At 45.6% G+C, this 23,770-nt stretch overlaps 1 protein-coding gene across 1 annotated transcript in view; it reads right to left on the bottom strand.

The window, feature by feature from the left end:
* Nucleotides 1-17,753: 17,753 nt before the first annotated feature.
* The window catches only part of SH3RF3 (SH3 domain containing ring finger 3), a 251,117-nt gene continuing 245,100 nt past the window's right edge, over nucleotides 17,754-23,770 (bottom strand). The window contains exon 10 of the mRNA XM_030473715.1: nucleotides 17,754-21,009. Coding sequence (XP_030329575.1) covers nucleotides 20,841-21,009 — 169 coding nt within the window. The 3' untranslated portion in view covers nucleotides 17,754-20,840. The remainder of the gene's footprint in view (nucleotides 21,010-23,770) is intronic.

Here is a 23,770-nt window from a genome sequence, read left to right as displayed (position 1 = left end):
TCTCCACCAGGGACAGCATAATCTTGGTTATGAGTACAAATTAGAGGGCAAGAGGCTGTAAAGCAGTCCCGCAGAAAGTGATCCAGGGGTTTATATTGATTGCAAGTTGAATACGAGTTAGCAGCGTGCCCTGGCAGCCAAAAAAGCCAACTGTGCCAAATCTATGATTGAATCTATGATTTTAACTTACAGAAATATGAGTTCTTCTCATATTTCAGAAATATGAGTTCTTCTTCTGTAACAGCAACAACATAATCTCTGTATAGAAAGGAAAATACTCAAAAGGAAAATACGCAAAAGAAAAACTGAAAAAAGTTGCAGGACCTTTGTGAAGACTTGCGCAATTCACGTTCAGTGTCTCGCTGCAAAAAGTAATTGTGTAATTCATAGACAGGTAAATTACCTAACTGGATTTTTGTAAAGTTCTGAGGCATCTACCTCTCCTTGTTTGCTTTACTGAATATATTTTTTACAATCCAGACCCTAGCATCAAGGCAGCAAACCACGGGTAGCTGGCAATAGATACTTGAAGGATTTTGAACCAGAAAAAAAAGACTTCAACAGGATTTTCACTAGGGTGCGCTCGAGTAACGTGGCTTTCGCCATGAGGAAAGGACTGTGGCACTGGGCAACTGTGTCACTGGCTCTGAGCAACCCCGTCGAGTTGAACCTGCTTCGATCAGGGGGTTGGAGTAGGTGATTTCCAGAGGCCTCTTCCAGCATCAGCGTTTCTGTAATTCTGTAACTCATTCAGCATGAACAATTTATTTATTTATTTATTTATTTATTTATTCATTCATTCATTCATTCATTCATTCCACTGAAGAGAGTATTAACCTGTTTCCTGCAGAAATGAAGCTGTAAGCACAGGAGGCAGGATAAAAATAAGTACAGTGAGAGCTCTGAGCTCAAGTGGTTGATTATATCTGCTGGGGCATTAAAATGCTGAAATCAGTCTTCCTAATTTGAAAAGTTAAAAATACAATTGCATCTTATTCTAATCCATAAAAAAAAAAAAAAAGGCTTCCCAGAAATGTGTGGGAAAATAGCCTATTTTTCTTGTTGGGAAATACTATCGAGATATGTCAAGGTAATTTCTGGGTGATCATCCTGTGAGCCTTAAGCTTTCTGAAAAAGAGTATTATAGAACTGCACAAATGTCTTTTGGCATCAGATCTTTAAGTATCTCTTTATTTTGGGGGTACCTGTACTTGTGATCCGTAAGTAATCATCTCTCTTGTCACTTACATATCACAGTTTATTAGTGTAATGTTCATAAACAAGGAACCCACTTAACTAATGGTTTCAGAATTAATTTCTGTCTTCCAACAGAGATTTGCCTTTATCTGATTTTCATATTTAAGTGTGTAGGATTTGGATATGTCCCTATTCATATATACAAATCCATCATTTTTTAATAAATGTACACAGAGAGATGTATCTCACTCCTACCTGTCTACATATGTCTATGTGGATATATAGGTCACTCACAACTGCCACAGTGAGCTAAGAGTGGTCCCCAGGCTGTGCAATCCCTGATCGATTCAAGAGACTGCTTTAGTGCTGAACACTTGGTCTTGATGCCTGCTGGCAGTTTCTGCATTCCCTTGTGCTGGGAGTAGGAAATCTTTACTACCCCATTAGTTTGTCTGCTTTTGGAGGGGCTGATCCTTCCCGCTGAGAAGAGACTGAGAGGCACAGTTCTTGGTGCCCATAAGATTTTATGCCTCTGTCCTCAGAGGGTGGAAATGTGGAGCTAGTCCATCCTCCTCAGGAAGATGTTAACTCCTTCACCAGAAGCTGAGAAAAGATAGAGACCCTGGCAGTCATCATCCCTTTAGAAGGAAAATAGGTAACATGTTTAGAAAGAGGGTAAGAGGGTGCTGGTGTTTGCATAGCCTTTTGGGACTAGATTTTTCATGGCTTCTACTTACAGCTATGTTGTTGAGATGGTGGTTGGTTGGTTCATTTTGGGAGTGCCAGAGGTGGAGTTCCATGCTCCTTCATGCAGTGTGAAGATACTTGGTCCTCTAAGCCTTCTGAGGGAACGCAGCGGTCCCAGTGCCTTTTCATAGAACCAGCTGAGCTGTCTGACGTGTGTGCAAGCAGCCAGAGAGATGAGACAAACAGAAGTCTGTCACAACCTTTCCTCTAATGTTTGTTAGCTTCCTGTCATGCCGTTAAAGACTCATTAGACTTGCAGGCTGCAGTGAAAAACTCTTATTAGCTGCCATCTAGAAACACGCAGACAATACTGATGGACTGTGCAGAGGAATACAGAACACTGACGCTGTTTTATAGAAGCACAAAATCAACTAGGTTGTGAAGACCTTTAAGATCATCAAGTCCAACCATTACCCCAGGACTGCCAGGACCATCACTAAACCATGTCACTGAGGGCCTCATCTACGTGGTTTGTGAACACATCCAGTGACGGTGGTTCCACCACTTCCCTGGGTAGCGTGTTCCAATGCCTGAACACCCTATCTCTGAAGACGTTTTTCCTGATATCCAGTCTAAACCTCCCCTGGCATATTATGACTGTGTTCACAGTAGATGAATGACATCCAAGCTTTGCTCCAAGCTCAAATCTTCTAATAATTTAAAATGTGCAACTGCACAATTCAAATACCTATATCTGAGAAATAATTTCATTGTCTGTTCTGGTGGAGTTTGAGATTGGTGTGCATGTTTTGTCTCCAAACCTACAGAAGTGGTTTTGCTCATGTTAGCTTTTCAAGGAAAAAAATCCTTTAGGCAGGTTAGGCAAGTTATCTTCTGACTGCATCTCAATCTTCAATGTATTTATTCTCACAGAAGATATTAAGAAGTTGGAAGATGACACCCACAAGGGTCGGGCTCAGATTTTGAATAATTAGATTTATTTTCATTTGCACCCACTCGGTGATAATGAGCCATGGAAGTAAACACATCATAGCTTCTAATATGTAGTTACAGTCACACAGGAAATCTCTGCTGGACTAGGTACTTGGGCTGACATCCTTTGCTGATACAAAACACAGGTCTGTGCTTCCCAAACTTGTACATAGTTCTCAACCTGCTGTTGTTTTGGCTGATAAATAAAACAGAGGAGCTTTTGTGGGAGGGTGATCTACATAAGGAGGACAGTGATGCAGTCTGAATTCTGACTCCTTTGGGTTAGGTTTGCATGAGACCTTCGTCTCCCTAAATCCAGACTTTAAATGCCATACGCTGCTGCTTCTAGATTCCCCAGTCACTTAGGTTGACATGAGAGGTACTCATGTACACGTTTAATATCTCCAGAACCATACTGAGGTTCCTGAAGCAATGTGGTCCATGGTGTGGGCCTGAAGTGTCTGTGGGTGTTTTGTCATCAGAGGAGAGACTTCCCTGCTGATACGTAGTTTATCCCGAGTAGTCAGTCCAACTTGCTGATATTTTCCAGCTTTATTTAGATAGTAAAGTGTGCATTGATCCTGAAAGAAAAAAATGAACAAGTTTAAGTTCATGTCAGATTTTACACATTGCTCCATTATGGATGCAGAGTGTACTAAATGAAGCTATTTCAACAGGAGATGAGGAAGATCTACCTCAAAAACTTTCTAGCCTGGTGGACAAGATCATTGTCTGAAAGGTGAGAAACCTCATTTCTGCTTGAAGTCAGGCAGAGCAAGGGGCTGGGCGTAAAACTCTTCACACTGACGTTATTCGTGAATGCATTTCCCGTAGTGTCTCATGAGGCAGGGCTTTCTCAGGTTGCTGAGCGATGGTGCTCTTTGGCAGCTGTGGGGGGGGCTCTGGAGTCATCAAGAGGAAATAAAAAAGGAAAACTGCTACCAAACGCCATCCCAAACCTCCCTTTGGAAGGCAGCGCTCTGGCCCTGGGGCTGGTGCTTGCCGGGGACCCCTTTGTAACCTCCTGCCTTGATCAGACCTCACTGGTGAGGTTCATCCCTGACCTCACTGGTCTGGCTTTGGTGGAGGCTGAGCCAGTTTCTAACCAAATGGACGCTGTCTAGGCACAAACTGCTTTCCACTAGAGCATGCAGACAGAGACTTAACTGATATTTAGGTGGCTGAAGAGAAGGAGACCAACAAGCCATCTGGCTGACAGCGGCATGGCTACCCCAAGGCATGGCTGCCCCAAGGCAGGCAGGGCAGGGAGGAAAGGCTCAAAACCTGTGCCATAAATCTGTGCCAACCTGATCTGTGTTTAGCCTGGATTCTCTACCTGGAAAAAGCTTTAGGACAAACGTGAGATATACCAAGACTCTTTGGATTGCTGCAGTTCAGTGAGCTGAAGTTGAAAGATTACCAGCAATGCTGATACTCTGTTTCAACAATTTTTGAAGAAAATAGGAAGAATCCTAGTTAACAGGCTGCATGATGTTTATCTTGATGTCCAAGGAAGTACTATCCTAATATTCTGGTGGGGCTTGAAATGTCTCAATTTATGAATCTTGTCATTGAAAATAAGATCACAGAAACTAGAGCTCAAAATAACCTGAGGGCACTGCTGATAACATTCCTGGTAAATTAAATGTGATTATGGTAGATGGAACAGCAGATTTCTGCAAAAAGGGCTGGCATGCCAGCAATATGTTTTGAATGGTGCTTTGCCTGTGAGGTAGGAGTGATCCTCAAGAGTTTTACTGGGTGATATAATGGAGTTTGTATATTGGCAGAGCTTATTGGATCAATAAGTAAAAATACTGTATTGCAAGCTCTGAATTAACGATTGCTACAAACAGTTGGCTGCTGCTGCTTTCACTAGAAGCACGCAGATAAAGGAAATAGAGTGTAGTGTGCTCATTGCTAAAAGCCGTGCTTGGAAATTTGCCTGGATAGGGTGTTTAAAACCCCCTATACAATCCTGTGTGCTTTTTAAAAATGATTTACAGCTTTCAAATTTTTATAAGATACAGTAATATAAATGTCATATCTCAGGACACAACACCGGAGGCAATAAATTCCCTGCCCTCTAACAGAGAGACAAAACCTCCATGTGCAAGTGTTAACTCTGGCTTTTGGGACCTGCTTTGTGCAGCCTGGTAGGCTGTAGGTTCATTAGTGAATTTGACCGGTTGGGAAGAAAAAAGTGATTTCCTGTTTGGTGTGAAATGACGTTGAAAAGTACTAAAAATGACAAGTAGCCCATCCAAAACTGCAGATGAATTTAGAGACGTGTGCTTTCAGATAAATTAATTTTACCCCGACCAGTATCCAGTCAAGTTTTAATCAGAAAGACAGCAGAATTATCCCTGGTCTTGTAACTATGCCAAATGTAAGAGAAACACAGATTGAGATGTCCCCGGATGTGTATTTCTGGTGTCATCTTTAATCTGCTCACCTTCAGTAGCTGAAACCTGGTTAATGACTTAAAGTTAATAAAAACATTCTTCAAGTAAAATGTTTTTATGTAGAGGCTCAGAAAAAAATGGATGTGGGACCAGGGACTTCTGTTCTTTGAAACACCAGAGCTGTTTGCAGGAGAAACTGTTCTTAAAAAATGCTACAATTGCCTTGGAAATGTAATTTCTTAGAAATTAGGAAGGAAAGGGATATTGTTGTTGATGTCGTCAGTCTGGGTTTCTCTGGATCTTCTATTTGGTACCTTTTTTGTTTATTTCTTCTCCCTGTATTTTAAAGCCCCTTTTAGTAGACTAATTTATGGAGGCTGCCAGTGAGGGGTGCTAAACGACCATCCTGGAGAGGCTGCAGCTCCTGGAGCTGTGTCCTGCTATGAGCCAGAAATTACGTTTAAGCATAAAAACAAACCCCCAGGCAAAGGAGAGCTGTGAAAGCCCCACTTTATAAAGCCAAAATTAAAGCATCAGCAGGATTTTACTCCCCAGAAGCAGCAAGGATAGAAAACCCTTGGGCAGTTTGAAGTCCATGAGAATACAGTTGCAGGAAGGATTCAGCAGTGTGAGATGTGAAAGGCTGGCTGGCAGGGACCAGGTCTTTGGCGTGAGTAACCTGGGGGGCAGAGAGGAGAGCTGCTGTGGTGGGCATGGCATGGTGGCAGTGAAAATCCTGATCTTCCCAAGGTGGGGAGTTTCGTACAGTATATTTTAAAGCTTAGATGTTGAAAAGGAGGACTCCTGAGATTTTTCTGTCTTGTCTTAGTTGTCAAATGTGAGAGACTCTTTTGGTTTAGACCAGTGTAATAGCTTATTTTCTCACTGTGCACATTTTATTTTCTTTTAATGCTAGACATAACAGCATATCCTTCCTCTTTCATGTTAGCCGCTCACTAAATCATCCGGCGAAGGTTCTCAGCCTTAAAGCTGAAAATGTGCGTTACCTAAGTCCAAAAGAATGCTGTTTGGTAATATACTCAGTGGTTTACATCCCCAAAACATCCTTCAAAGTAAAAACTGCACAGCTGATGTCCCTGCTCTGGTGTGTTGACACTGGAGCTGGAAGGCACGTTGTCTCCATCAGGCAACTTGCAGATGCTTGCAGCTCCCTGATGTGATGCTCTGTAGCGGTGTCTCAGGATGGGTTTGGAAGTAGTTCAAAGTAGAGATTAAAGGTGCAGATGTAAGCAGGTAAGACAACAGAAACCTCCCTTTTTAGAAGAAAGAAATCCCTTGGATTTCTGACATGACCTCTCGTAGGGTTGGAGGGTGACTCTTAAGGTTTTTTTAAGGAGGGGGAATAGGATAGGAGCAGTACTGTTGCAGCAAATGATAGAGATGGCAGAAGACAAAAAGTCCTTCACAGCTGAGAATCAGCAGTGGTGGGAGGGTTATTTTCTCTTTCTATCGGAGACAAAGGGAGTACTCGAGTCCTGGTCCTAAATGACAGTTTCCTACAAGTCCCTGAAGAGAAAGCCACTTTTTCTCCTTTCTGAACAAAACCCAATGAAATAAAACATGTAATTTCATTTCATTCTGCACAAATTGCTCCTCTGGGCACAATGAAACATTTTGTTCTCAGGCATGAGTGGGTCAGTGTGGTCTCAACACTCATCTGCCATGTGAGGTTCATCCTTCAAGCTGCTGGAGAGGATTTGTTCTGGGCTGCTGTACTAATGCCTCAGGCATCCTAATGATGCTCTGGGATAGACAGCATCCAAATAACAGTCCTTACAACTGGGCTAAGCAGCAAGGGACACTGCTCATACCAAGTGGGCTGGCTCTGGCAGGTGGGCAGGAGGATGGCAGAGCCTCAGCCTTGCATGGTGGCTGGAGGATCATCCTCAAAGCCTCATGGGGCAGGTCTGTCTTCACTCGGGAAGAGGTGATAACTGTCACTAGCTCTTTGCCATTCAGGTAAATGCCGCAAATGCTCATCTGGTGGTAGCAGGGGAGGGGCTACTACCCTGGGGCTGATTTTCCATAATTTGGGGATTTTCCATAATTTTCCATAATTGGGGGATGAAAATCGAGCCTCTTGGCAAAGAGTAAAAATAGTCTCCAACTCTATCTCCTTGTCTGCTGGTTCCCATTCAGGGCTTATGCTCAGCACTGGCTTGCTTTTTTTTTCTGTCCTTCTCCATGATTTCGATTGTAGGTCACAGGGGTCTGATGCCCTTGCCTTCGTGTCTGCAGCCTGCCAGCAAGTCGCTGGCAGCAGGGCAGGCATCCTGGATGTGACTCTTCCCTGGGAATGCCATGTGGGGACAAAGCTGGTGAACTGCAAGTTTTTGGTTTGTGTAGCGCAAATTTAGCATGGACAACAACTAACGTTTGTCATCCTTTTGCAAAAGACTTGACTATGAGAGTTCGTTGATCACTGCTTGGGAGAGTTTGTTCTTTGGTTTATCAGATCACCAATTTTTTGCGCACCGGTGCACACCCTGCCACCTCTGCAGTGCATGACCACGTGCCATGGCACCCAAAGGAAGGCAGCAGGAGTGGGGAACCTCTGCAGTGATGGGGCACCTTCCTGGGGGCTCCTGGCTGTGACGCAGCTGCCTGTATCCCCCTGCCCTGGGCCCTGAGCATGGAGGCAGCCACCGAGCTCTCGTGGCTCTTAGCAAGGCAGAGGCTTTTGCCCATGGGCAAGGTGAGAGTTCTGCATCCTTCCTCCCAGATAATGTTATCGCAGCATCAACTCTGCAGAAATTAAACACGGATCTCAGTGTTCTTAAAACTGCAATATGACCCCATGCTTTTAGTGCTGTGTAATTCCTGCTGAGAAAAGCTGTGCTCTTCCAGGCTCCTGTTTGCTTTCTCGCCTTCACACATGCACACACTCATTCTTCATCTCTTGCTTGCAGATTGATTTTAGCTCTTGCTTTCTGAATGCCTCCTTCATGAAATATCTGTGGGTTTGATTATTTTCCTTAGGTATATTGGCTTGCACCTTCTCCAAGTTAAACTTCATGGTTGTTCTTTGTTTACAGGATTTGTAAACTTTTTAGGTCCTGTTTTATTATTTCTCTGTCCTCACTTGTGGTTGTAACACCTCCCAGCTCCATACTGGCTCCAAATGCTATTTTCTAGAAAGACTAATAAGAAGACATCAGCTTGACATCAACTCGGGTATCTGCCAAGACATGTGCTCCCGGCTAGACTGCTCTTCTGCTGTATGCCCTGAAGAAATGAGGCAGTGACAAGCCAGTGGGGTGCCTTGCCTCACAGCCAAGGGTGTGAGGTCATGGCTTGTGCTCGTATCAGTGAGCATGGCACAACCAGCTCAGCTGCGAGCGGCTGGGTGGTCAGTCAGGCTGGGCCTGTCGGTGTGTCCCTGCTGTTAAAGCTGGGTTAGCCCCAACAGACCCGTGAGGACTGTGGGGATCTGCAGCCCTTCCTCACTGAGCCTGACAGCCTGATGCGATGGGGACACAGCTCTACTGGAGTTACTGTGTCAGCATATTTGTTTAGTGGCATGGCAGCAACCTGGTCAGGGACAACTATCAGGTTACCCCTGTGTTTAAAATGTTGAAGTGGAAGGAGGTGTAGTTTGTGGGGAGAGGGGAGACGCAGTGGTCCTGACTTTGGAATTTGAACCCGCTTCCCTGCTCTTCCCTGGCATCCACATGGGCCCTGGGATCTCTGCCTGTCCATGTTCAGCTCTGAAACAAGGACCCTATTTCGCTCTGGCCAGGAGTGCAGCAGCTATCGAAGCTGTTGAATTTTGTCATTTTGTAAGACATGGAAGAGGCATGGTAATTACTGTCTCAGGACTAGGGCTTACTTCAGGCTTGCACAAAAATTGAGTAGGTGCTAGGAGCCAGGGCTGCGGGCAGTTACATATCCATGCTGAGGCTCTTTACTTCAGAGGTAAAGCACATCTTGCTGGATGCACAAAGTATGATAATTCTCCAAATGGCAAATTAGAGCAGGAAAAAGATCATTTAGTGTTATTCTACCCTTTTATTTTCACAAGGGCTGGGTAAATATATTAGCAGCCAAGAGCTCTCTTTGTGCTTGTTGCTGGTGGATGTGCTTTTCTGCTTTGTGTCTGTACAGCTTCACAGGTCCCATGGTGTTAGAGGGATGGAGAGCAGATATTTATTTAGCTTCAGGGACCACAAGGGATGGAGGACAGAAATGGGCTGGAGTTGACTGGGAGCATTCCCGGGAGGGAATAGCTGAGCAGCCAACATCTGCATTATGCCTCCGCTCCCTTGGGTGTTAGTGCTGGGGGGATTTTGCTGCCAGCGTGGTCAGGCAGCCATACTGATGACTGTCCCAAGGGAGGGATGGGAATGTCCCACCACATACCACTGGGGCCACCCATTTCCGCTTTCCCTGCCTGGGATTTTTGCCCTGCTCTGCAGTTTGCTTCTCTTTTCCTTCCTCTTCCCCCGCCTCTCAAAGCTTTGCTGCAGCCTTTCTTTTACCCAGCCAGCCCCAGCCTGTTGCTGGCTGGAGCTGCCTCAGGAGGTTTAGGGACGTACTTGGTGCTGCTGGCCAAGAGCAGCTTGGCCAAGAGCAGCCACAGCAAAAGAAAATGAAATAACCCACAAGTCTTGGTTGTGTGGATTACTGGTCCCAAGCTCTGTTTGTGAAGGACCCCAGCCCCCAGATGCTGCAGTGAGGGGAAAGCAGAAATGCTCCTGGAGACCCACCACAGCACTGGTTTTGTCCTCTGGTTATGCAGGTGAGGAGGGATAAAAGCTCTGGATGCAGGTGATGTTAGCCCTTGTTGCAGACTGCGGAAGGCAAAGTGCTGACAGTGGTGCAGTGCAGAGGACACCTCTCTACCAGTCAGACTCACAGCCCCACCAAAAGTCTGCATCACTAGATAAGCCCGTGGTTATTCTTCAGCTGCTGAGGGGTTCTGGTGTGTCCTGGTTCTGCACCACTGGCTTTTTCCTTCCTCCTGTTCAGCTTTGCCACATGGGCTTGTGGTCCTGTTGTAGCCAGTGCATTGGCTGTGACAGCATTGTTGTCCTCCAGCTGGAGCTGTGCTCTTGCTGAGCATCCCCTGGATGCTGGAACAGCTCCCACTGCTTCCCTCTGTGTGCCCCAGCTCCTGCCCAGCCTGTAGCAATCCCACGGAGAGGCAAAAGTGTGGGGTGGCCTCAGCATCGTCAGAGTGGTGCCAGGGCCAGGCATAGCAGCAGGGAGACTGAGCTCTCATCTGAGCTCTCGTCTCTCTCCCTGGGTTGAAAACAGTTTATAAACGTTTGAGAAAAGTAAAAAAGAAGGAGGAGAAGAAATAAATCTGACCCTTTTAAAAAAACCCCAAACCTGTCCAGAACTAGGTTGCAAAATGTATTTGGTCAAAAATATGAGATGTACTTTAATGAACAGAAGTCAATATTGTAGAAGATTAGCTTCTAAAAACCCAAGGTAAAAACTGAGTTACACTGAGTTACTAGGATACAATGGAGACTTAAGTGAGACATTAAAGAGATGTGTTCTGAGTAATGTATTGGATTTGCTGTAATTTTATTAAATCGGAGGCAGACCTGGCACTGTGCCTTCCTTCACTTCTTGACTGCATCATATGAGCACCTAATGTTGTCAGTAGAGGGAAAAGAGCAGGCACCAAGTGTGGATTTTTAAATTCATATTATCACAGTTTGGCCCAATAAAAGGCAATGGCTGAAAGGAGCTAAAACTAAGCCCCAAACCCATCTAAATAGAAAATATAGACAGGTTTTACATCCACAGATGATCACTGGCATTGCTATTCAGCACCACAGAAACAGATTAATGTTAAATTACAGCACTCTGCTCAGTGAGGGTGGTAGTTTTAGACTTGCTACAGAGGCCTTTTGTGCTGCACTCTTCTTAAAAACCATTATTTTAGGGTCTCCTCAATCCACTTACAGTTGTGCTTGAGCCAGTAGCGGAGCTCATGCTGCCACGTTGCCTCTTGTGCGATGACAGAGGAACGTGGTGCGAAAACAAAGAAAAACTCTAATCTGCATTGAGCCGTAATGATACTAAATTTTGCCTTAACTGCGCTCAGTTCTTCTGCCGTCGCTGTCACATGCCAGAGGCTTTTTTTCCTAATTGAAAATGATAGCTCCCTGGGTGCTGGAGAGTCATGTGGCAGCCTTTTATTGCCGGGCGGATTATGTGCCCGCTATATTTCACACACTGCCTGGAGAAATGTGGCAGATTTTATTGATACGAGGGACAGTCCCTCATTGTGGTTTTTTCCAGTCCATCTCTCTCATGCCTGCGTTCTCAGTGCAGCTCATTTCCAATTTTATTAACATCTGGGATGTGGCAGGAAGACTTCAGTACAAAAATTAGCAGAGAGCCCAGGAATTAAAATTCCCCCATGTTCGGATTACAGGGATGTGCACGTGTATACTTCCACTGTTTTAATAAAGGAAAATTTGGGAGGAAAAATCAAAATAATCCCCTGAATTTGTTTCACTGTGAAGAAGTTAAAGAAAGAAAATCTGTCCTCAAAAAGGTTAATTTAGTCTATCAAGCCGAGGAGATTAATGAAAGTGCAAAAACTAATGTCATTTAGAAACTAAGTTAGCTTTAGAAAGCAAGATAAGGCTAATGACAAAATAAATCACTTTATAATCATTGAACAAGAGTGGTTTATGACTAATGAGGTAATGGGTGGGTGTCCCTTTCCGAGCTGTGGCCATGGCTGAACCTCAGGCATTGCTTGCCAGTGCTGCAGGGATGGTGGGAGATGAAGCCAATGTCTAAGGTGGTGTTGCTTCAGGAATCAGCCAATATTGAGGTGGTGATGAGATTCTCCATGTTCTTGGGACAACGTCCGGAGCTGCTGTCCCCCCTCCCAGAGCAGTAGCAGACCCCTGGGATGGGGGATGCTGAGACTGGAAGGTGCTTCAGGCACTTGACATCTCTCTCTGCTTCGTATAAATAACCAAACACCCACTGGAGCAACTGGCAACTTGATCCTCCCCACCCCAGATCCTCTCCCTCACTTTTTCATGTTCTCTCTCTCTCTGCTATTATTTATTTAGACAAATGAGGCAGCACTTCCAACAAATTGTCTTGGGCAAAAATGAGCATTAATTGGGTATGTATTTCCAGAGAATTTTATTGTCCTCTGCTCAGGGTAAGTGGATGTAGGTGCAACACTGCAATGGCTCTTCATGTTAAGCCATGGAAAATGCTCAAGAATACATTTTTCTCCCTTTAAATTGGAATGAATGCTGCCCTATTTAATGAAGACTCTTCTATGAGAACTGGAGAGCTGAAGGAAGGAGGACTTCATTTTTTGCTTCGTTTTCCTTTGAAAGTGCCTGTTCCGGAGTTCTCTGTCATTAATAGAAAGTTTGAGCATTGGATCGTTTCTTAAATGAATCCTATTGCTGCAACTCCAAACTGGTGGGAGGTCACCAGAGGAAATCCAGAAGCTGCCAGAAGGGTTGTGGCCTTCAAACAAGGAAGTCATTTGCAGGTCAGACCTTGGGGTGGCTTCCTTCAAGTTCCTGGTGTTGCTTTACAGCTGATGTCCAAAACTCTTGCAACGCAACCCTGCTGAATCACAAGCACAGGTAGCCCTGGACCAGCTTAAGTAGCATCAATCAAAGTGGCTCACAGCGCTGCAGCACTGTAAGAGCTCAGCAAGAATGCCTGGCTCTTTCAGGGGCTGGTACTAAAGTAAGGATGGTGATATGTATAAATGTATGTGTGTATGTATACACATATGTGTGTGTGTATGTATTTGTCACAGTAGCGAAGGCAATATCCGTCGTGTTCAGCTTGTGCAGCCACCTGCACTGATGGGTGCAGCTTGCTCCTGGCAGAGGCACTACTGGATCTCCTCAGCTCACCTGCTCACAACTGCAGCTTAGCAGCCACATCGTCAAAGCCTTTTGAAAATCACCTGCTGTGTTTTCTAACAACAGTAAGTTAATGATGGCCAAATTTGCAAAACTGTCCTTAGTCTTTCATCCTTTGTCTCCTACAGTGCGGTGAGTCCCTTGTGAGGGATGCCCTGGCTGTTCCCTAAGGGTCTCAGTCACAGGAGCAGAGCTGGTGGGTGAAGCCAAAATCCCAGCTGCCCCCTGGACAGAGGGCAGAGCCCTCCTAGATGGGGCTACAATCACTGCTCATTGATTTCCCTTCCTAAAAGTCCAGGTTACCCCTGGTGTATTCATATCCTTTCAAATGTCCTTCTATCATAGATTTGTGTGAGTTATTTGGCTATTCTACACCAAATGGTCTGAGGGCCCAAATATTCGTACACACACAAATTGTGCCAGTTCTACAGATCTATTGCTTTTTTCCTGCCTTGCAGAGATTCATGCGCATTTTTGTGCATGAGACATATTTAAAACGGAAAATAAAAATAACACATTAATCCTTTCCTTCCTTTGCCTCCCGGATGAGCAAAACTGTTGGAGTAAACTCAAACCTGTTCTTAATTTATGGAGAAATGCAGAAGCCTAAATCAAGCTGTGAGAAGAATAGATTACAAACCTTCAGTGGAAAAACTTCAGTGAGACCAGCTTTGTGAGTTGCTGAAAGCTTTGAGTTGTTGAACCTCCCCAAGCTGCTGCAGATACCTCTTCCCTGCAGGACAAGACTAAAGAAAACTATTGCCTTCCCTTGTGGAAAATGCCACATGGTCCAAACGATAGCGCAGCTCTCATGCCAGCCCTGGTGCACTGCCCACATGGTCCAGTGCCCCAGTACCCCAGGGCTCGGCACTATAGCAAGGAGTAACGTGCAAGAGCGATGTGCTGAGCAGGTTTGAAGGCTTTGACTTCTGAAGTAACTTTCTTTGCAACCAACCAACCAAGTCGCACAAAAGCTGCTGTATGTCCAACGCGGGGCAGCCAGCATGAGAGGTAACCCCCCAGCATGTGGTGGCCTCTTGGGAATCTGGTGTTGCTGGATGCATTTCATAGTTCAACTGTATCCTGTAACCACTCGTGTGCAAGAGCGTTGGAGATGCCTGGGCAGTGCTGCTGTGTGTAGACCTGCTAATCTAACAACAGAAACAGGCCAGGAGTACAGCAAATGTTTTTCTGGTTCTCTGAGACATCACAATGTGTTTCAACAGAGGAGAACAAGCTGGGAGCAATAGACATAATAGGATTAAAATGGTGGCTGCTCTGTCATTTTCCACGCTCACCTGGGTGCCTGAGAATTGCTGAAATATAATGCCGCTGCGCTACATACATCTTGTTTAAAAAAGTGATTTGTTAAGAGAAAACCTATGCCAAATAGCTGAGTCTGGTCCATTAAAATAATATGTAAACACTGGCCCTACAGTTTAACCATCACACATTTTGATAGCCTTTAGGATCTGAAAGGCAATTCTCCCCCCACTCTGCATTATCATATAACCTCATCTGAAGATAAACAGCCTCCTTACACCCAAACATTTTGCAATTTGCATTTAGATTGTTCAGTGCCAATGTTCAGGATAAGATACTTCCCAGCTCTGTCAAACAAAACCTGATTGTCATTTAGCAGAGTGGCAGTCAATTTATGTTTCCATTAATGCAGAGCCCAGGCAATTATCTGGGGATGGAAGGGGGAAAACCTTAACAAATTGCCCCCTTGTCTGCTAGGCTGATTTTCTAGTGGGCAGCCGGAGGGCAAATTTGACATAGCATGAGAAAGAGAAAGTGAATTCCTTTCTGCTATTGCTGGGCAGAAAGGAAAGTTGGGGGGGGGCAGCTCACAAACCCCTTGGCTGTGCAGCATCACATGCAAGAGCCAGCCCTGAGAGCATCAGAGGCAGCAGTGAGGTGGAGCAGGGTCCCAGCACATGGTTTGGGTATGGCTGTGGGGATGCATCAGGCTTCGACTGCCAGCCTCACTCAGCAGCAGAGCCAGGGCCCCAAAGGGTTTCCTTGGGGCTGGCATGGCGTGTATCCACTCAGCAGGCAGAGATGTGCTGCCTGGCACTGCCTTGTCTCCATGGTCTCCTGGGCCGTGTCTGTGCCCTCCTTGCGGACTCTGGCCACCAAACGCTCCTTGTGGTCTTGCTTGGCCAGGTGGGATGATGGCACAGGACATGCCTTCCTGGCAATGGGACTGCCCTCCACCGCTGCCATGCACACCCCAAAACTGCTCTCCTGGGGAGTTGCAGGCACCAACATGACTGACATCAGCCTTACCAAGCTCTTGTGCAGATGGGAAATGCAAATTCAACACATTTGCCTTCTCTAACAGTAAGTTAAAGACGCTCCTGTCTTAATGGCTTCTTTTTTCCTCTGTCCCATCATTTGGCTGTGCTCCCCATCATTGCTGCGCTCCCCAAAGAGAAAACATGGGTGACAGCAGCTCCCCCATTGCTCACCCCCATCTTTTGGTGGGGTGCAGCACCAATGGCACCAACCAAGCCTGTGGTTTCCCCAAACATGGCATTTCCCCTGAGGACACTCACCCTTAACTAAAAAAGCAGCCCCTGTTTCCAATGCCCTCCCTGAGAGGGTGAGCAGGTATCACCAGGGCAGCCCTTGCTCATGGATTTTTACACATGCACACATATGTGTGCACACAGGAGGTTGCAAAGCTCATAATCCTGCGCGCAAGACCATTTCTTTTGCTTTTGCAAAAACACCATGTCACATCTTAGCTGGTGTGAAAGAGCCATTTGTGTTGGAAACAGTTTCAGTGACTTCTTTGCCACATTGGTAGGATGCTGGGTGTCTTTCCCTGGGGCTGCTGGGGTCTCGATAGGGTGGGAGTAAAGAAGAGAGCCATGCAGGGATGGGCTCACCTGCAACTGAGCCGTACCTGTAAATGTGTGCTGCTGGGAGGGGCAGAGGTGAGAAGACCCCCCTGGTGCAAGCCCCTTGGTGGCCTGGCTCGTGGCCCCTCCGCGACACTGTGGGGCAGGAGGTGCTGCTCGGTGGCTGAGAAAAATCCAGTTGTTTTCTGAAGGGAGGGGAGACACCCACACCCCAGTGATGGGAAATACATCTGCGGCCGCTTGGAGAGTTATTTTTGCTACATGAAAGGCTGGGATGGGAGGACAGGGCCTTCTCCAGACTGTATCACCTCTTGGCTTCCCTGCTGGTACAGCTCATTTATTTGGTTTGGCACCAGCAAGCTCAGCCATGTAGCTGCCAGGTTCACCATGTTATAAGGAGCTGCTGATGTCAGGAAGAGCTTTTGGCAGCAGGAAAGCCCTGCAGATGTTGTCCAGGTGGTTCTGCTCTCCTTGAGCCTTTAGGAATAGTCATGCTGTGTAACAATTTTATGATGATTATTTTACTTTTGAAACATGACTGGGGTTCCTATCAGGTGCTGGAGCGCGAGCAAAAGGTGGTGTGTGGTGTGGTGGCTGGGTGCGGTGCACAGCGTGTGCTGGCAGCGTGGCTGGAGAGGAGCAGGACCCTGGGAAGCATGGAGGGGACCAGCACTCCAGACCAGCTTGGAAATGGGTGTCAGGCTCCTCCATGCAGTGTTTTGCACTATGTTGCTTGTCAGCAGCCAGCAAGGCCGAGAGATGTTGCCTGCCCATGTTCAAATTCTTCCAGTTCCCATGTTTCAGAATCTTGACTCTGGATCCAGCTGAGGCAAAGAGAGACTTGTGTCACCTCACTGAAGGGGTTGGCTGCCCATGACAGTGATGCCCTGGTGAGCAAGCTGAGTGTGGCTCCTCCCTGCCCTACATGCTCCCAACTGGGGCAATGAATCACCACCTGTGGGGGCCTCTTCCTCCAAGGCATCTCCCAGCTGAATCAAGGCAAACGCATCCAGGCACAGTGTGTGCTCCCCCTCCAGGTGCTCTGCACTGTGCTGCTGAAGAGGAAGCTCAGGCCACATGCAAAAATGGCCTTACCCCCTGCACCTGGGTTAGGGGGAGTGTTTGGATGCCAAGGATACAACCTGTTCCTTCCCTCTCTCCCAGTTCCTTGGCTGTGTGCAGTCTGGGGGACACAAAGACCCTGCTGGGGTCAAGCCCAGCTGGGGCAGGAGGAAAGGGGTCTTCCTTCATCCACAAACCTACTTAACCAACCAGGCGATCTCAGAGCACCCCAAAACCTGCTAGCAGGGTTAGAGGCTGCTGTTTTCCTTGCAAGTGCTTCTGCTGCTGCATCCCCTCCCAGCCTCTCTGCCACCGTAGTCCCTTTCTCCAACCTGTCCCCACTCTCTTTCTCTGGACCTACACACCTTCCTTTCACAGGTAAGTTGTTAACTTCTCAGGATTTTGAAGAATCCCACATCTGCCAAAAGAAGATACAGAAAGAGATTCTGACTTCTGTGCAGGCATTTCTTCTCTTTAACTGGTCTTTATTTATGTGGGATTTACTCCTGAAAGCAAAGGAGATGTAGGGTCTGCTCAAAAAAAGCAGGGTTTGCAGAGGGTTTGTATTCCCTGGGGTTTTTTTGCAGACCTCAGAGCCACTTACATTGCTTGTTCACTTTGTGGTCTAACGGAGAGAGAAACCTCACTCAAGTTGCCTTAATGTTTATTTTATTTAAAGAATCAGAAACACAGTCATTGTAGTTCGTTTGTACTCATATCCGCCAACATTTCCTAAATCACGTTAACATTCATGTATAACAAAAACATTTTCTGAGCTGTGCAAAGTTCAAAGGAATTGTTCAATTACTTGAACCCATTTCTAGGAGAGCACACCTGGCATTTTACAAACTGAGGCCACCAGAAGGAATCTTTTCCCCGCCCTGTTGTAGGAGATGCAGATGCCCCCTCAACCCCCCTATCCCTGGTATGACAGGTAAAAATTAGACCACAGTACGAGTCGAACCTCCCTCAGGCCAGGGCTTTCTGAATGGCACTGGGTCATGTTTCCGTATCACTGAGCTGTATTAAGTTCTGCACTTGTGCTCCTGGCATGGAAGTGATTTGTCCAGGAAGATTACTCAGTAACCCAAACTATGATGATAAGCAATAAACAGGGGCCAGAAACATCTGTTACCAAAATAGAACACCCTCCCCCCCCAGTATTTTTCCTTGCGGGAGGTACGACTAGAAGGGTTGTCGTTCATTAAAAAAAACCCATCATCCTCCCTGCAAAATATATTTTAAAGCACTGATTTCATGACACGACATCTGCATGTTTTCCTTGATCTTCTCACACACCAAATTCTGTCCTGTTAGAGTTAAGCATGAAAAGGTGGAGATCTGGAACCGTTTTAGGTCTGGCTAAACGCAATAGGCAGCAAGCAAGCCGTCATCCTGTTTCATTTTTCTGAGTGTAGTAAATACACCCATGGAACAGAATTTTAAGAGAGCTTTAACCAGTGTAAGTTGTCAAAAAAAATCTCCTCATCTCTGACAGATCTAACCCAGAATTTTTGTTGGAATCGATAACAGGCATTTCAGCGTTGCTGACTCGCTAACTGTGCAGTTTACCGTTTGAGGTGCAGTGATACCAGTTCTGATTTGGACCAAGTAAGTGGAACTGATATGGCTCTAGTCTCAAGCAAGTCTTTCCAAAAGATGTTTCTTCAGTCTCTTATTGGTTAGAAAAAGGCAGTTTCCTTTCAACAGTAACTAAACTTTTAGTGGCTGACTCATTACAATCTGGAATATGAACAAATGCGGCAACGTTAAGTATAAAAAGAAACACCCTGAAAATGATGCCTCCCTGTTTGAAGGTGCTATCCTTGGCCATGGACTGTGTTTCTGGAATTGGTTTGTTACATGTGACAGCAAGAAGAAACTTATTTTACAGAGAACAAAGTCACAGAGCTGAACTTAAATAGGAACGCTCACTTACCTGGGTTTTGATATGTACTAGTATACACGGCTTGAATGAAAACAAAACTTACACCTTCACATATGAAATACTGGTAATGCAGTAACGATGTTCACCCACTGGGCCTCTTCCTTTTAATAAGATCATCTCCAGGTTACAGTGCCTCTGACACACTTTTGAATGACCACCACATGTGGTGCACAGCCAGCCGCTGGCAAAGGCAAGGTATGGATGCAGCTCCGAAAAGCCTTTCATCACATTTCATTCCTCAAGAGCCGATGTCTTTTTAAATGCTCACACAATCTCATTATGGATTTCTTTTTCTCATTCTGCTTCAAGGGAATAACTGGCTAAACTCACTTCACATTTATTGCACCTTTAAGTCCCTGGTAGATGGAAGCTTATATTGCCTGATATGGTTTGTATTGTAGCTTCACCACGGTAAGAAATGGAACAGTCTCCCAAACTGTACATTTCTACAGTAAGAAATCACATTTTGATAACACTAATTACAGCCATCGCAGATCAGCTCCCGCCTCCGTCATGCAACGACAGAGGAAAACTCCACAGTCCCTGCATGTGCTAGAACCTGCAGTGTTCTTCTTATTGCCATGAAAAAGTCAATCAAAATGACTCCTCTGGGAATTACTTCCAATTCTGGAGTAATCATCGCTCTCCAGACAGAACGCTGTGCTTCAGCATGGGTCTTCAGCCACTCTATATGCATAGGAGAGAGCGAGCACATGCGTGTTGCATAGGCACTCTCCCCCAGGTATATTTATCAGTGACCAAGCAGCTTTTTGTCTTCTCCTCTACGAAGCATGAACAAGCAGTCTGATCTCAATCTTCAGGTACGTTTCTAATTTCATATGTTGAATGCAAATCTTTTTGCAGCCTCTCTGTTTAATCAACCCAAATCTTGAACAATTAAAAAAAATAGCACCAGATGTATGAAAAAGAGGAAATGTCTGATCTAGTAGGAATATATATAAAGTAGAGCAGTTCTTACAGTAAAAAGGTACGTCATACAAAAAAGCAATGGAAAGTGATACTGAAGACAAAAATCCATGCTGCATATAATAAGGGCAGAAGACAGCCAAAAGGGATTCTGCTCAAATAACCACAGTTTAATGGTGGAGCCGTACTTCCTCCAGGACCTTCCTGGCAGCAGCGCCAGGACAACGGGTGGACTGGGACTCTGAGCACTAACACACTCACCGACAAACTTGCGCAGCATATCTTTGAGGTATATAGAAAGCATGACATTAACGTTTTGGACTCCTCATTCTTTCTTGCACCATGATGCACTGATCTTTAGCTGGGGTTTTCTCCATCCTCCCCTCCCTCTTTTTCCCTCAGGAAAAATGAAATCCCAGTTTAAGAGCTTCCTAGCACACCTCCTTGAACTCTCAAATCCATCTTGCATAGGCCAGTAATAAGAACACTGCAGCTCTGACAAATAAGTTACAGCAATATAACAACTTTCCTCTTAATTTTTTTTAAAGATATCTTCTCTATAATTTACACAAAGGGTTAACAGCGGGAGTTTAGGTTACGTACAGTCCAGATGGGCATCCTTTCAGTCTGTGATTCCAGGTGGAAGGCACTACTTCAACATACCACTGTATGCACCGCACGTGGTCTCAGGAGCACAATGGGGCACTGTGACTCCAGAGCTGTAGACTGAAGGGCCTGGGGGGAGTCTTTGGAAATAAAAATGGCAGTGGTTATCAGTCCAGTTTCTCTTTGCTGTCTCTTCTTGTGCTATGCAGTTTCCCCTGAAAGCTCCTCCAGTTGAGAGAGCAGCGAGCTGTCCTCAGAAGCTCTCAACAAAGCTCCCGGGGAAGAGGCCCGTCCTGCCGTTCCTCTGCAACGTCCCTTTGTACCAGCCGTCCTCCCGTTTCTTGTGCACAAACACAATGTCACCTTCCTTCAGTTCGATCTCGGCCTCGCTCTGTGGTGGGTATGGAACCACAACACGGTACCTTTGAAGACAAAAATGCAAAGACCTGGTCAGCCAGTGGTCGAGCCTGCACCTGATGGGAGCAGGCAGGAACCAGAACCACCAAATCTTGGGGAAAAGTACTATTGGAAACATCAGTAAGTTACATTTTTTGCACACTAGTTGTATCTGGTGCAGCTACCTTTCCTACAAAACTGAGTATGACGGGGAGATTTCTGGCCAGCCTGACTGGAGACTTGACCAGGGCACACTCTGGAGCCAGACCAGGAAAGCAGGAAGGTATTATCAAATGTCTGGACTACAGTGGTAGTGGTAGTGGAGCAGTGGTCCCTGCTCCCAGCTGTGTGATGAGCCTGTGCCAGGGACTCTGCTGCTTTCTCCTAGCACTGCATCTACCTCTGCTATGACATCTCTCATTCGGCACTGCATCTGCTCCACCCGAAAACCATAGAATCACAGATTCATAGAATGGTTTCTGACCACTACTCTCTGGATAAGACCACCCAACCAATTCCTCATCCACCAAGCAGCTCACCCATCAAATCCCTCTCTCTCCAATTTAGAGGGAAGGATGGTGTGGGGGACTGTGTCAAAGACAGACATCCAGATAGATGAGGTCTGTAGCTCTTCCCTTGTCCGCTGAAGATGAAGAATGGGGTTTGCAGTGCTTCCACAACCTACCTGTGGTATAGCAGAGGTTAGCTAAAGCAGTTCACATTTTTCTTATTATTATGCTTTTTTGAGAATGTACTTTAGGTCCCTCAAACCTGGAAAGGAATCTAAAATGGAGAGGTATCAAATGACTTTTGAAGCACTCTCCAAACCAATAGGGAGCCCCTGCCTTGAACCATTCACAGAGATCTCTGGGAACTTAGTTTTCAAGTGTCACTTCATTTCAATGAAGTAATGACAGGTCTCATCCTGATACAGCTATTCTGCACTCAGGCTTATCAGCAGGCATCCTCCTGAGAGCACAGACCAGGCCCTTTTATATCAATGCACTTGTGTGCAGAACAGGGAATATATTTCCACTGCACTGTTTTTTTTTATCCTTCAGCACATGTACTTTTGCAGTCATCTGGTTAACAGTATTGCTAATTGCAAAGCAATGAATATAGTAAGATAGTTAAAAGATGCCAATCGATTACCTAAAGCCCATCTCCTGAGGATTAATATTTCCACAACCACTGCATGACCACTGATGTCTCAGTCATGTTTGTTACAATGTGAATATTATTTAAAAAAATATCCTGTCTTTAAGGACTAACTTCAACACGCCCTGCAGGCTCTGGAACACTCCCTGAGGCCATTCCCAATGAGATGGTAGGCAAAGGGCTCTCCAGCGGCAGTCACTAATTTTCTTCACAGATATTTCTCAGGTAGTGACTGCAGTTCTGAAACTAGGGACTCCACCTTGACACGACAGTGAAAATACCAGCTTTGGCTCTGTGTCTGGACATCTCCATGGCCAAACACCCCGTTACTTGGAAAAGCATTAAAATCCATTTGGAGTGGGGGTTCTGCTCTAAATTCTGACTACAGCGTTTTGATCTTGACACAGCAACAGAGTCATGTACAAAATATATGTGTTCAAGTGCCATCAAAAATGTGCCGGTCTTCTCTGTCCCTTGGTCAATAAATCTAGTTGTCACTTCCTTCCTCTGCGGAAAAGCAAATAACAGAGGTTGAAATGTGTGCTGCTGGCTGGCTGCAGGAAAATGGTCTATCATGTTATCATCTGTTATCATCTGTGGAACTGCTACACTTATATTATGAAGCTTTGCCAATTACAGCCATTATGCAAATGAATGCACACATTATTTCAAACACTCTGCTGCAGTGTTGATTAATTAAATTATCAGAGTGGAACAATTTTAGCTAAGATGATGCCAAGTTTCAGATCTCACAACTCTATGCACAGTCACGGTGCATTGGAGCTCTGTACCAGGATCTCAAAAGGCTTTGAGAAAGAGGAAGGTAGGACCTGGGCATTAGTTACGTGGTGCAGAGGTACTCACGGCCCATTTGGCAGACTGGGAAAAAAGAGACACAGAAAAAGGTGGTGTCTTGGGCAGGGTCACCCTAAAGATGCAGCTGGGACTGCCAACACCTCATGTCATACCTTAAGCCAGAGCCATCCTTTTAAAGCCAGACTACATCTGAGGAGTGATAAGCTGCTAGTCCCTAAATGGTTTGCATAAGGAGGGAGGTGACCACGCTCAACAGGAATGTGCCCATCATCATAAAAGGGCTTCTACACAGCATCTTCTTACAGATTTAGAAAAATGAATCTCGGTCACTGCATTACCAAATGAAGTACTTTTTCCCATTTAAGGAACCTCAAATGCTATGGCTTAAATTTAATTATCTATGGTGCCTCACAGAATAGCACCAAAGTGGTTTTGATAGGGTAACAAAATCACAGATACGAAAGACCTTGCAAATCGGTTACAAAATCCTCTGTGAGAGATGGAAAAGATGCTATGCTTTTTCCCTTGAGAGGCTTTTGAAGCCGGGCCCGGGAGAGGCAGGGCGGTGAGAGGTGCAGCGGGCAGCAGCACCAGGAGGCTGCTGTGCCACCCCTCCAGACCTCCAGGTGGCATCTCAGCCTAGTTTATCCTCTGGAACTAAATTGCAAATACATGTATTAGCCATATTTTTTTGGCAGAAAAGATCTCTTCTCTCAGACATCCTCCCTCACTCCCAAAAAGGCAGTCCTGTGTACTTCTATTTATATCTCTCCTTTTCGTTTCCCTTTCTGTCCTCTCTTTGAGAATTGAGAA

This window comes from Strigops habroptila, chromosome 2, assembly GCF_004027225.2.
Source record: "Strigops habroptila isolate Jane chromosome 2, bStrHab1.2.pri, whole genome shotgun sequence".
Lineage (NCBI taxonomy): Eukaryota > Metazoa > Chordata > Aves > Psittaciformes > Psittacidae > Strigops > Strigops habroptila.
Note: the sequence above shows the minus strand (reverse complement) of the source record. Positions and strands in the feature narration are given on the sequence as shown.